At 40.5% G+C, this 15,402-nt stretch overlaps 1 protein-coding gene across 2 annotated transcripts in view; it reads right to left on the reverse strand.

Moving 5' to 3' along the window:
- Positions 1 to 5,760: 5,760 nt before the first annotated feature.
- LOC117527997 (jupiter microtubule associated homolog 1-like) overlaps positions 5,761 to 15,402 on the reverse strand; it is a 32,407-nt gene continuing 22,765 nt past the window's right edge. Inside the window, exons 4-5 of one of the 2 annotated variants that reach the window (XM_034190518.1) lie at positions 13,587 to 13,617; positions 5,761 to 6,310 (exon numbers count right to left, since the gene is read on the reverse strand). In XM_034190518.1, coding sequence (XP_034046409.1) covers positions 6,159 to 6,310; positions 13,587 to 13,617 — 183 coding nt within the window. In that variant the 3' untranslated portion in view covers positions 5,761 to 6,158. The remainder of the gene's footprint in view (positions 6,311 to 13,586; positions 13,618 to 15,402) is intronic. The other variant, XM_034190519.1, reaches the window with a different exon arrangement.

A 15,402-nucleotide genomic window follows, 5' to 3' on the forward strand; every position in this document is an offset into this window, starting at 1 on the left:
TGTTTGGAGTAGGCATTTCTCAAAGACTGAGTGACCATGCAAGAATTAGACTGGTGAGGGAAGCCACCAAGACACCCATTACAACTTGGAAAGCATTATAATTATCTGTGGTCCATCTGTGCCACTCAACCATGAAGCTGTGTAACTGATGGTGCAACAGATAAAAGTTCCACTGTGCATAGTTCAAGTGTTATAAACAGACAAGGGGATTAAATTAAAATAAAAATAAAAAAAAACCCATGCACAGAGAACCAGAAAGAGCTCTGTGCAATTTCCAATCAGTGCTTCCTGTTTGGGGCGGCGTTATTGTTCAGACGGCAAGTTTATCGGGAGGATGTGTGGTCACAGAGAGGACAGGATGACAGAACATTAAATCACCGCTTTATATCATTGGATGGGAAACGTAACCCTCCTTCAGCAGCTGCTCAGTCAGTGCAGTAAAACTGAATGGAAGTATTGATCGATTACTTGCTTGTGTCACTCACGATGACTCATCTCATTTCCACCTAATTCATTTCCCAGCTCCCACATCCTTTTCAAAGATCCTCTGGGAAGCACAGAGCCTCGTCTGGAGTGCACGTGGTGTAATGCACATCAATACTTTGAAGGCACTGATATTCATTAGAGAACACTTAAATAAGGTGCCATATGTGACTGGAGGAGCTAATGCTAATCCTCTGCCGTTCTAGAAAGATCAGCAGGATGATGATGGGGATGAATGGATCAGTGGATGAATTTACAAATCCTGTTTTATTCTTCACCTATCAGCAATCGCCTGGACTATTGCAATGCACTTTATATTGGGCTGAATCAGACACTGCTTACTCGCCTACAGATGGTGCAAAATGCTGCTGCTCGACTTTTGGCTGGTGTTAGAAGGTGCGAGCACATTATACCGGTTTTGGCCTCACTCCATTGGCTCCCAGTTCATTTTAGAATTGATTTTAAAATTCTTTTGTTTTTAAATGTCTTCATGGCTTTGCCCCGTTATATCTGTCTGACCTGCTCCATTTATATGTCCCTTCACGCTCACTCAGGTCAGCTGATTTGTCACTGTTGGTTATCCCAAGGTCAAAGAGGAAGCGTAGAGGTGACCGAGCTTTTTCAGTCGTTGCCCCAAGACTGTGGAATGCTCTTCCTTTGCACATTAGGCAGGCTGATTCTCTCTCTGCTTTTAAATCTTCTCTTAAAACACATTTCTTCTCTTTGGCTTTTAACAGTTTGACACGTTAGATTTTTTTTAGTGTTTTTGCTTTTAACTGTGGTTTATTTATTTATTTTAAGTTGCCTGTTTTTGTTGTGTACAGCTCTTTGGTTGTTGGTATTCATTTTAAAGTGCTTTATAAGTAAACTGAGAGTGAGATATTGACAAGGAAGAAACATATTGCTAAAAGATGAGCAATTAACTAGTGGGATTGCCTACAGAAGTTAATGTTTGATTGTCACTAAGACTTTTCAAAAACTTCCAAACTGATCTACAAATTGACCATGTAGGGGTATATGGAACTTTGTGTTATTCTGGATCTCGGATAGAGCCAGGAAACGTTTCAATTTTGCAACGTTGTAAGATCCAGATGTGACACACACTCACCTTCAACCGCTTGCTACAATTAAGGGTCCCGGGGGGGTTGGCTGGGGGGCACCCTGGACAGGACCGTCGCAGGGCCACATATAGACAAAGAAACACATTCACACCCGCATGCACACCTACAGACAATTTAACGTTTCCAGTTAAATTAACCTGCATGTCTTGGGATGTGGGAGGGAACCCACGGAAACATGAGGAAAACATGCAAAATCCACACAGAAAGACCACTGGTGGGAATTGATCCCATGGCCTTCTTACTGTGAGTCAACAATGCTAACCACTAAGCCATCATGCTTCCCCCAGGTGTGGCAAGTCATCATAAATCAATAGATGTCCATGCTTGCACAATATGACTGTCACTGTCCAGCCACAGTTATGGCGCCTGATATGAGGAACCTGTACAGCATATTTTAAGACAGGATAAAGCACATTTTTACTGGTTGACAAAGTGACATTTTGGCTAATCGTTAACTGCTGAAAGCATGCGTCATGTTGACATGTCAATGTGATGTGCTTTCAGTAATGACCATCCCTAAGCTTACTAGCATGGCTAGTGGGGATTTTCCCTTTGACCTGATCATGTTGGCTTCATGAGGGAGGAGTCTGGTTTTCTAATCCTACCTGGAGCCACAGAGATCGGCTGTCTACTGTCACGATTCACAAATGATGTGCAGTGCACAACCCAATGTATATAAACGACAGACAAAGCGGGCATGAGATAAAACAGGAACGGTGGTGCACATTGACAGCTGGTACATTCAGTTATCAATATTACGAATATCAAGTTTCTGCTCATATCGGACCCTGTCCTGCAGGTGGAGTTCATCATAATGCTGTTATGACATCATGATACTGCTAATGTGTTTTGAGTACATCACAATGGCTGCCACCCCCTAGTGGTCAAAGCAGAAAATATCAAAACTTGATGTGTAGACAGCCTTATAAAATTTGAAAATCTTGAAGAAGTTCAATATTTTTTGTCAGGTATTTCAGAACGACGTTTTACATATTCTGGTTTTAATACATAGCAACCAAAGTGTTTCAGTCTTTTTAATTTCAATAATTATGGCCTATAGCTCTAATAAATAAATGAAATTAAATTTAAAAAATGAAAATGCATATCACAAAATATTAGAATATTTCAGCAGATCAGTTTTTTTTTTGTTTTTTTTTTTAAATACAGAAATGTCTAATTTCTTAAAGGTATGCTCATTTGTGCACTTAGAATTTGGTTGCAGTTCCTTTTAATTGAATTCCTGCATCAGTGCAGTGTGGCCTGGAGGTGATCAGCCTGTGGCACTGCTGAGGTTCTAGAAATCCAGGTTGCTTGATAGCAGCCTGGTCATCTGGATTGTTGGATCTGCTGTCTCTTATCTTCCTCTTGACAATACCCCATAGATTCTCTATGGGGACAATCAAGTACAAGGAACATCCATGAAGTGTTCTAAAACCTCCTGGTAGACGGCTGGGTTGACGTTGGACATGATAAAACACAATGGACCAATACCAGCAGATGACCAGCAACAAAACTGTGGAAACTTCACACTGAACTTCAAGCAGCTTGGATACATTACTTCACTCCTCCGATGTCCAAAGAAAGGGTAAATTTACTTCCGGCTGACATGACGACTTTGGACGACTCGGCAACAATCCAGTTTTTTCGCCTTAACCCAGGTAAGAAATTTGTCTCTGTTTCAGGTGTAGCTTGGCACTACAAATACAACCCTTAGCCTATTTCCTGGACACATCTGTACGTGTTGGCTCTTGATGCACTAACTTCAGCCTCAGTCCACTCCTTCTGCTTCTGAATCAGCTTTGCTTGAGAATCTTCAAGGCTGTGGTCCTTCCTGGTGCTTGTGCATCTTTTCTGACCACACTTTTCCTCCCCATTCAACTTTCCATGAATATGCTTTGATCCAGAACAGCCAGAGCTTTCAACAAGTATCTTCTGTGGCTTAACCTTCCTGTGGATGGTGTTCATGAGTGTCTCTGGACAACTGTCAAGTCAGTGGTCTTCTCCATAACTGATTTGAGAGATTCATACTGCATAAAGTGACTTGAAAATAAAATATTCTAATATTTTGATATGCATTTTCTATTTTTTGGCGCAGGATGCTGTAATTATCAAAATTTTTAAATATTTTATTTTCTATGCATTGAAGCTAGAACAAGTAAAATTTTGATTCCCTGAAATTCCTGATAAAAATATTTTTTCCCCACATTATTCTGTTTTGCCATGTGCCTGTATGTAGCTATTGGCAGGATGTGGCAGTTGCCCCAATAGTCACAGGTAAAGGCTGTTGATGCTTATCCTGACCATAACATCTGTTGTAGTTCTCAGGGGGACTTGAACACTGGACTCCTTGCTCATAAGGCCCACGCTCTACCAGGTTAGCCAAAGGGGAATCTCCACTACCCAACCTAGTACATATTAATCAATTGCTATTTTACCTAGGCACACTTAGTAATACTGCAAGTTTTGAGCTGGACTAGCACAGACTATGCAGTCATTTCAATACAATCCAGCCTAGCCCACTTCACCCCCGGGTATAATCTGGGCAAGCAGCAAATCTGGCTGTTATGCTGGATTTCATAGAATTGAGACATTCAAGATTGGTGTATTAGTGGCTAGCACTATAGCCTCAGAGCAAGGAGGTTGTGGGATCGCTTCAAGCACTTTGGAGATTGCATGCTCTCCCCCATGTCTGCGTGGATTTCCTCCAGGTGTTCTGGCTTCCTCCCACATCCCAAGACATGCAGGTTAGGTCAACTGTAAATTTTAAATTGGGTGTTTGTTTGTATATATGTGGCAGACTGGCGTCCTGTCCAGGGTGTACCCTGCCTCATGCCATATGACTGCAGTCATAAACTCACCCCCGTGACATTGGGGTAAGCAGGTAAAGAAAATGGATGAACATTCAAGATTGAATTGGTACTTTTAAAATTAACTGTTCACTAGCTGAAGTTTCTTTGACCAAAACCTAACATCCTGGTGACTTTGGTTGCACTAATTTGAATATTTTCAAACAATTCATTATGACACCAAGGTTTGTCTCTTCAGTAATTTCCTTAAAGGCCTCAAACATTTTGTAATTTGCTTGTTTCCTTGGTAATCACAAAAATCCCCACAGCTTTGGAACTGTTATGAAAACTGCCATTTTCTTCTCACATTTTCCCATATTTCCACAGCTCTAACAAACCAAAACCAACTGTGTGTGTGTGAAGGTATAATAAGACTCGCTGGAATTCCACTTACCAAAAACAGGCTTTTATTGACCGCACTCCAAAATCCTGGCGTTCCTCCAGGAAAGGAAACAGTCTTGCTGATCTGGAGTGACCTCTGCATGCCTTTCATGGTAAACTAGGGCTTAAATGCGCCGCAGTGCCACAGCACACTTTGTAGGCTGATCCAGGTTGGGATCTGGAGTTCCAGCTCAAACAGCAGAGATAATTACTGTGAAAACTGGAAAGCATTCGGACAGCACGTACTTCCAAAGCAGAACAATTCTGGAATTCTGCATTAACATTACTGCATTATTGTTTCTTAAAATACAGTAGCTTCGTCATATCAAAATATGTATTTGATGTAGAAGGGCTCTGCCCCTCAAAGACAGACAGACACACACACACACACACACACACACACACACACACACACACACTCTTAGTCCAGTCAATGATGTCGTTATTACAGTATCTTTTTATGGAAATGGAGGCAGCTTTTGTGCTTACTTTGACCGGGCAGTCTTCCAGCTACAAAGTCTGTTTCAGCCCCTCTGGCTCCAGTTCACTACACAAATAACATTAATATTCTGCTGCGTCGAGCTCTTTATGCACACAAACTGAAACGGAGAATTAATTTTTCTCTTGCAGGATGAGTTACTATCACCATGAATTCATGCTTTTGACTTCAAGCTTCCAGAAAATTACACCAGCATTAAATAGAGGCTGGACTTACAAAGCACATGACTCTGCCACATAAACACTGTGACCTCCACCAGCCAACAGAGGGCAGAATTCATACCATAAGGGGCCTTTGTGATGTCATAAAGAAAGAATGAGATCAGAGAACACAGATTTAAAAACATATATAACAATTTAGAATGGATTTTGACAACTAAATTTTGTTCCTCTATCAGCTGGTGGCACTTACAAATAAATGAGAACAAACAGCAAATTCATATCAATCTTTATTGTATTTAGAAATCCACGCATCAAATCTTTTTTCCTTTACCATTTACAACAGGGAAGAATGAGAGACAAGCTAAAGGGCATGCCTTTCCCAGCAGGCGCGATGCACTACAGGATGGGCTGAAATGAAGGAGGGCGGGATTTGAGATACATAAAGTGCTTTTATCAACAGTTTTCTTTTTTATAGAAAAAAAGGATCAAAACAAAAATGTCTGAAGGTGGAGAGAAAAGACATGGTTACAGCAATGTGAGTGAAGGTGAATTAAATGGACAGAAGGTAGCTTGGCTGATGAGGAGGAACAGGTGGGATATTCTTAAAAAAGAAAAGAAAAAAAGAATAAAATAAAAAAAGTGTTCAGATGAAAAATCAAGAGTGGTCTCAACCCAGGATCAGGCTAGATTTGCCACCTGGTGGGTTTCTGCCACTACCGGCGGCTGCGTTGGCACCTGCTGATGGGGTAGAAGGCTGCGGCGTCGCCTTCTGCTCCTCCTCCTGTTCTTCTTCAGGATCCTCAGGACAATCTGCAAAGTCAACAACAAGACGCAGGTAGTCTGTGATCACCTTTCACTCTGTGCCGTTACATGCACTACTTAATACAGTTCTGACTGACTTTAAGCCTTCCACCAAAGCACAGTAGAGCTGAAAACAAATAAGCTAGAAATGCACAGCACAAATGTTACAGCTTCAGTGTAGAGGGTTTTATGAATTTAAACAGTGTAGGAAATAAACTTTTTTTGTTTGTTTGTTTGTATCAATCAACTGTAAGCATTAAAGTGAAGCCGAATTGTGACTAAAACACAGTTTAGTCTCTTCTCTGCACCTGACATTTTTAGGCCGGGTCTTGACAGAGAACACACTCAGACATCTGAGAATGTATCAGACTGGCTCATTAAAGCACAAGTTTTTCTTTTCCGTTAACATTTTGCTACTGAAGAGTTAAAGTTGTTACAGCTGTGTGTGGACTCGCTCTCTGCAACCCTCCCTTTTTTCATACATGCAGTACTTTAGGAAATCCTTCAATCAAGTTCTATACTGGCTTGGAACCTGCATGAGATCTAGGTATGGAAATCTGTCTGTTAGCACTGTGCTGCTCACTGATGAATTACACTTAAGTAGATTAAAAAGTAACTAATTTTCTATACCTGCTTATAGGGGTCACTCGGGGTCGTACAATCAATGGCTGTGTCCCATTTCAGCGGCTGCACCCTTCTAAGGGCTGTCCCATAAAACTCTTCAGGCTTCAGCCCTTCACACAGTGCAGGCCGGACCAAACCGTGCTGAAATTACGAGGGACAATTGATAAGTTTTGAGCCTGACCCAAATAAAGTAGGGCGTGGTTCATCTTTCATATTCTGAGAAACCAACATTTCTGGAGAATGCATCAAGTTTTGACTCACTGGGTGCAATGATGAGAAATGTTTGTTTCTCAGAATACAAAAGATGGAGAACCACATCCTACTTTTTATGAGTCATGCTCAAAACTTCCCAATTGCCCCTCAAAGACTATCTAACCCACTGAGCAATTTGTCATTGTGTCAATAACTTTACCCGCCTCTACCTGTCTGGCAACCTAGACAGATGAACACAGCATGCTAGCACAGTGGGCATAACCTGTAGCTTAGTAGTTTGTCACTTCGCGTTTATACACTTGTACATATGGCCATTCTCCATGTAACAGAGTTGTATCGGATAGGGCATCCAGCGTAAAACTTCAACATGCAGATCCACCTCTGATGTGCTGTGGCGACCCTGAGTGAAATGAAGCGAGAAATCAAAGGGACTTGCTCACAAATTTACATATGGAGCCAAAGAGTGTTGTTTTGTCTTAAGTTTATGAACCATTTTATATTGAAGGAAGCTGGGGGATGAAATTACTGATTGTTTGGACAGTTAAGGATCCACCTGTTGCATTCTTCATCTGCAGAGGAAAGAAGGCTACAAAAATTTCCCCACTTTACAAGTGGCCTTTGAAATGGGAGAGCTTAGTCGCACCATTTAGGACTAGGGATGGGTAATGATAAGATTTTAATCAATATCAATGCCATTATCGATTCCGCTTATCAGTCCAATTCCTTATCGATTCCCTTATTGATACATCTTGTGAATTTTATGTGTACTAAAGCAGGCTTTATAGGTTTTCTATGTCAACATTTTAAATTGGTCACTAGATCCTTGACCTCTGGACATAAATAAAAATAAACAAGATCTGTAGATTTTGTCAAAAGCATTTCCTTTCAGACATTCTGGCATGAATGTCACTCCATACCTCTGAGCTGAGCTCAGCCAGCTGCTGTACGTCAGCACAGGATGTCTCGTTTTGGGAGGAAAAAACGTTTTGATCAACTGCAGTTTGTCTGTATCACAACATTTGGAAAGATGTGTCATTTGATTTAAACAGCGTTTCGCTTTGAAGTTATTAATTCTGACGGGACTCTATCCTTCTAACTTGACTCGGCAGAGAGCCGCGCAGCGTTTGGAGCTGTGAGAACAAAACGGAGGACCATTCTCGTTTCTTTCTCGCAAGAAGACAGGAGTCCCAGTTAGTGACTTTAATCTGCACAAAAGTGACTTACGACTGACATATTCAGGGATGAAAGTGGTGAAAAACAAAACAAAACAAAAAGCTGAAACCCAAAATTACCCCGCCAACACCACCGGCACGAAAATGTTTGAATTCTAGGAGCCCTGAAATCCAATCTGGGGCTATTCCAGACAATAAACTGCAGTGAGTGCAGCATCCATTTTGGTGAGAAAAGAAAAGAAAAAAAAAAAAAACTTTCCTTATTCAAATTTATTCCAGTAGTATTCTGCTCTTACTAGGATCCAGCAGTTTTTTGCTTGGCAGATAGTTCTGGAGGAAATCACTGAAGAAATGAACAAATTGAAAATATGGTTTGACCAAAACAAATTGTCATTAAACTTAAATAAGACAGGGATGAAATGGAGGTGTAAGAGTCACTAGGTGTTCACAGGAAACAGTTATTTTTTTCTATATTTGTGTTCATTGTTAGTTGGTTTTATCTTTTCTGTTGTGTTTTGTTGTATCAGGTTCTTTGTCTCTTTCTCTAAAATTGTATTGTAGCATTATTAGTTATTATTACTGTGATTGTTGTTGCTGCTATTATATAAATAAAAATAAATTTAAAAAAATTACAATTTGTAATACATTTGACTCTTATGACAACAATCACTGAGCCATTAATTATTATACAGAAAACAAATGCACACAAACGTGCTGAGATGCAAACAGCTTAACGCTAACTTTAATATTGAAAATGCCATAGACATGCTAACGCATTAGCATCAGTCCCGCTTTTAAGTTATAAAATACATCTATCAACTGTTTCAGAAGACCATAACAGGTCAGTTTAACATAAAAAAGGTAAATAGTACTCAAAGACATACGAGGGCTGTCCTTAAGTATAGGTCCTTTTTATTTTTTTCAAAAACTATATGGATTTCATTCATATGTTTTTACGTCAGACATGCTTGAACCCTCGTGCGCATGCGTGAGTTTTTCCACGCCTGTCGGTGACGTCATTCGCCTGTGAGCACTCCTTGTGGGAGGAGTCGTCCAGCCCCTCGTCGGAATTCCTTTGTCTGAGAAGTTGCTGAGAGACTGGCGCTTTGTTTGATCAAAGTTTTTTCTAAACCTGTGAGACACATCGAAGTGGACATGGTTCGAAAAATTAAGCTGGTTTTCAGTGAAAATTTTAACAGCTGATGAGAGATTTTGAGGTGATTCTGTCGCTTTAAGTACTTTTCACGGTGCGAGACGTCGCGCAGCGCTCTCAGGCGGCGTCATCAGCCTGTTTCAAGCTTAAAACCTCCACATTTCAGGCTCTATTGATCCAGGACGTCGTGAGAGAACAGAGACGTTTCAGAAGAAGTCGGTTTCAGCATTTTATCCGGATATTCCACTGTTAAAGGAGATTTTTTTTAACGAAAGACGTGCGGACGGGTCCGCGCGTCGGGACGCAGCCGACGCGGCGTGGCGGCACAGGAAAAACACCTCCGTGTTGATAACCATTTGTTAAAATCCAGTTGGCTTTTGATGGCTTTCAGTGGAGTGAGTATATGAGAAATTGTTTATCAGCTGGAGATGTTCCAATTTGTCCTTAAGGCTTCCAGCAGAGGTGTTTTTCCTGTGACGGAGCGTCGCGGCGGCTGCGAGCCGACGCTGCAATCCGCCCGCACGTCTTTCATTAAAGAAATCTCCTTTAACAGTGGAATATCCGGATAAAATGCTGAAACCGACTTCTTCTGAAACGTCTCTGTTCTCTCACGACGTCCTGGATCAATAGAGCCTGAAATGTGGAGGTTTTAAGCTTGAAACAGGCTGATGACGCCACCTGAGAGCGCTGCACGACGTCTCGCACCGTGAAAAGTCCTTAAAGCGACAGAATCACCTCAAAATCTCTCATCAGCTGTTAAAATTTTCACTGAAAACCAGCTTAATTTTTCGAACCATGTCCACTTCGATGTGTCTCACAGGTTTAGAAAAAACTTTGATCAAACAAAGCGCCAGTCTCTCAGCAACTTCTCAGACAAAGGAATTCCGACGAGGGGCTGGACGACTCCTCCCACAAGGAGTGCTCACAGGCGAATGACGTCACCGACAGGCGTGGAAAAACTCACGCATGCGCACGAGGGTTCAAGCATGTCTGACGTAAAAACATATGAATGAAATCCGTATAGTTTTTGAAAAAAATAAAAAGGACCTATACTTTACGGACAGCCCTCGTATGCTCTTTGGGGTTTTAGCGGGGAAAAATTAAGATAAAGACAAATAAAACAAAGAACCGACAAGGCAGAAGATCGAAGCACTGCTTCATTGATTCAAGGTTCAATGCAAAGCCGTGCTGCAGAAACGGCTGATTACAGACCTGCTGCAGGGTCTGTAATCAATGTAGAGAAATGATCATTTTCCTGACTAACACCCCCAAAAAGAACAGCCACTCTGAAGGACCGATAAGGGAACCATTAAGCAAAAAGGTTATTGATGTCGGTGGATCGAATAATTTCTTAACGATACTAGGGCTGCAGCTATCGATTATTTTACTAATCGAGTATTCGGATAAAAAGTACTTCTGCGTTTTTAAACATCAATAGTCCAGGGCTCTCCCTAAGCAGTGGCACAATGCCACTGCACCAAAGTCTTGACATTTTGCTGAAATGGCGATGGGATATGGCTTTCTGTTTTGTTTTCTCCAACTTGTAAAACGTAACCATTTTTATGTTTTTTTTTTTAAATAAAGGTTGATGGACTGGTCCCTGATTTTTTTTTTATCCCTCGTTCTCTGCAATTCAGCAGTTGCATTTCAGCTGGAGATTGAACATGCAAGCCTCAGTCAGTTTTTTTTTTTAGTTATTTTATTTAAGTTACCGTGTTTGTGAAGTGTTGTGTGTTGCCCAAAAAAGCAAAAATTAAAACGTCAAGCAGTGTGAGTCTGAGGGCAACAGAAGAAAGAGTGGACTTCTGCTGTTTGTCAATGTAGCCGGGGACAAAGCTGTGACTCGCCTGCTCTAAGAGCCCCTCACACTGTGTAGAGAGAGACAGCAGCTGAAGACTGGGTCCGTGTGTTTTTTAAAAATACACAAACATACTGCTTCACTTTAAATGCACAGTAAGTCTATTTCAGATGATCAGCGTGGACCATCTTTCTCTTAAAAGGCTTTATTTTACTTTTTTTTACTTTGCTAATTTGATTAGCTGTTATGCTCCTGTCTTTTTTTTTCCTGCGGCCGTTGCAGCGCCACACACAGGCCTGGTATAAGTACTACAACGTTAAACGAAGCTTCGAGGCACAGAATTTGCCTCAAACATTTTTTGTAATCGAATTATTCGAGTTACTTGATTAATCGTTTCAGCCCTAAATGATACCCATCCCTTCTTAGGACGTAAACAGGCGCCAATGACAGACTTAGAAATGTGGAGCCACTGAAGTGGGCCGTGGCAATTATTTTACAAGAAGAATACATCATTTGCAGAGTCAACTCAAGCACAACTACTTCACAGACTTTCTAGTCTAACTAGCTAGCATAAGGATGCTTCATGTCAGCTAATCAGCTGCTGACAAGTTTACAGCTATTTCAATGAAATGTACTTGTCGCTGCCATTTCAAGTCATGTTTATACCTTCATTCTTAATTTTTTTTTCCTACAAAAGGTGAGAATTTTAGGAAAGACAGATGAGATCCTGATTTGTTTTGGCTGAATGCTCCAGGTGACCACAGGGAGTCAGATACAGATGGTATGTTCCAACCCTGTTCCACAGGATGCTGTTCTATTACGATTGTCCACGATAAGAAAAAAGAGAAAGAAAAAAAGTGCAAAATGGGATAAATTGCTTACTCCAATTTGCTTCTTAACAAGCTGGCTTATAAAGTTCAGACCTGGCAACCCACTTGAAAACAAAAGTGAGGAGCTGCACCTGGCTGCATCTGCTCCAATTTCTTACCCCGATGGAGCACAAACAGGTTTCAAGCTGTACTCACTAGGAATACCCTGTTTAAAGACATCAGAACATGACTGAAGCTGTAAAGACTATGAACAATTGAAGTTACTGCGCACTAGCGTCGATTTGGCAAATTGGGATGAAATTTCTCAACAGCTCGAAAATTTCCTCCCCAATTTCAAAACTGACCAAGATGATGGTCGTTAACTACTACTTTTGTTCAAGATGGATCAAGAAATTACTATGACATTTCAAAACGTGCCCTGATTTTCTATCCGGGATAAAGCAGGAAGGAACAACGCTCTGTGAATTAGAGCCATTAGTTTGCTACAAGTTTACACTGGATGCTCCTTCTGATTTATATGGAGAATGTTGCACAGGTGGTCTTGAACCACTTTTTTAGTGGGGGTGGGTCAAGAGCTCTAACAGTTTGAACCTTAGCGCTACCAGACATGCAAGATGCAACCAGCCAAAAATGCCAAGGTTTGTATCAAAACCATGGTGGTGCCACTATGAGTTGAGGCTTGTAACATGGATGTCGGAGAAATCAGGGCAATCTGGTTTAACCAAAACCAGACATTTTTAAATTCAACAGAAAAGACTTGTCACGTCATGCTTCTCTACTACTGGAGGCTGCCAAACCCAGAGCACTCTCCAATCTAACAACTCATGTTATTTTAATGTCTTACATATATTTGTATAACAAGGCTCTAGACTGGATGATGAAGTCCATAATAACAGGAAACCCTTCTGAGATCTCGTAAATTCAACCCACAGTGCCCATTTCTGAAAAAGCCTGTCCACTCCACAGGACACACCCCCTGTTGTGTTCAAAGAAACATTTAGGTCTAAAAGAAGTGGGAAAACAACATCAACTACACCACATTCACATCCCAGCTGACGTATTCTTATGTTCCCAATAAAATCTTACCAGCTGTAAAAAGTCCACTCATTCGAAAGCAGAGCAAATAGGAGTATTGATTTCAAAATGTTCAGAGACATGTGGTCGAACTGTCCATTATCTGAGGAGCCTGACAAACGTGCACCTGGAGGTTAGTGAATATTAAACTAAGCTGATGTCAAAGGACAGCTTCTTTGTCATCCATCCTCCTTTTACAACATGGCCAAACCACATCAAAGAGGTCATGTGACAGGCTTCTAAAAGGATATTGCATGTGCTGCATTTTTTTTTTTAATGTTACAGTATGACAGCCATGTTATGAACCAAGCCAAAGACCACAATGTGATTTTTTAAGAGGCACGGAATTTACTAATGTGCCCATCGCTGTGGTCACAGACTAATGCAAGTCATTCCCTGTTCATTACACAATGAGGGCAATTCTTCTTACCATTACTTGCTTGTTCTTGGCCATTCTCAGCCTAAAATGAAAACACAAAGCATAAAATGATCACCAATGTATAAAAACCTACTTTTGGTCATTTCAGGGGATGCTCAAATTATGTACAAAAAGAACAAAAAACACTGATGTCTCTGCTGACATAAATGACATAAGTGTGGCTAATCACACCAATCAAATGTTTGTTTTTTTGACACAATGTTGTTCAATTGTGCACCCCCCCCCCCCCACACACACACACACACTCTCCCAGCATGTTTATAAAAAAAAAAAAAAAAAAAAAAAAAAAAAAAAAAGCACAAAAACAAAACTTAACAGTCACACCTGTGACCCTTATGACAATGACGGTGACTTTTGTTTTTAATAGGCTCCAGTAAAATGGTTGTCAAACTTCCATTATGGTTGAAATCAGGACGAAAGCATAATTTAAAACTCAAGGCAAAAGCACTTGCACAAGAGACTTTCAGAAGTCCAGAAAAACAAAAAACAATATATTTGGACTCACTGGTGAGTCCATGGACTCCAGTTAAATTACAATGTGACTGAGATGTGATATCCTGTGAGGATTCTGGACAGCACTAAGGCTGAAAAGACTCAAAGTACATATTTTCAGTACTTGTAGTATGTTCTAAACTAACAATCAGGAGCACTGAGTGTACAGAGGATGCACTGATGCGCCATGAGATGTGAATTTTTTATTTATTTATTTATGCCAGCTAAATTAAGTACACTACAAGTATTATACAAGTATACTTATACTTGCATGATGAGCTGAATAATAACATGCAACTAGAACCAGTGACGACACCTGAAGTACCCAATATCACAGAAAAACCACAACTTAAACTAATGGTGTGGTCTGAAATGTTTCAAGGCTGAATAATACAAACCAATTTTATACATCTTTTCCCTCGTAAATGAACAGATGTCACCTGTTAAGTGCAGTGAGTGGATATCCATCTACTATATTTTCCAGAATATGTCACAAGTTCAATAAAAAAAAAAAACACCAAGTAGAACTAACGCAACAGCATTTTCCTGGGAGTGAGCTTAACACACACAGAAAGTCTGTGTAGTACAAATGCACACCACATCATGTGTTGTGACTTAAGGACTTTTAAATTCCCAAAATAAGCAAGATTCACAAATGCAGGAGCATTGGATGACATATTTGATGTTAATGGATGCAGTTTAGACAAAAGAAAAACCCTTGTCAGATGGACAAGAATGGAGAATTGAACAGTGGATTCAGGCAGGAAGCTCCCAGCTTGTGGTATGACATAAGGACTTAAAATTTAAACAGATGGACCAATAAACATGCGATGGACAACATGGCAATTTGGCACAGCATTTTCCATCACCACTCTTGGCTTCTTAGTGGAGAAGAGCGGAGAAGGATATTCTTTCACCAAAACAGAGCAAATCTAGGTTTGTATCTCAGATGCACCTTCTGGCAATTTGTAGCTAAACTTTCAGGTCTTCTTTTTAAGAAGAATCCTCTATACCACTTCATCATGAAGCTGTATAACTGGTGATACAAAATGCAAAAAATGCACTATGCACAATTTCTCCAATCACAGCCACATAAACCTGTAACTTCTTCTGGGTTGTCTGGGTGTCTTTCCTCAGTCTTCTCTTTCTTGCAGTCACTCAGTTTTTGAGAACTGTCTACTCCATGCAGATTTACCATATAGTGCCATACTGTTTGTATTTCTTCATAATTTATGTAAATAAAGTCCAAGACACATTCAGTGGCAGCTTTAGCATCAGAGAGCCTTGTCCACAACTACCACAAAAGATTCCAAGA

Source organism: Thalassophryne amazonica, chromosome 16 (assembly GCF_902500255.1).
Source record: "Thalassophryne amazonica chromosome 16, fThaAma1.1, whole genome shotgun sequence".
NCBI classification, from domain to species: Eukaryota; Metazoa; Chordata; class Actinopteri; order Batrachoidiformes; family Batrachoididae; genus Thalassophryne; species Thalassophryne amazonica.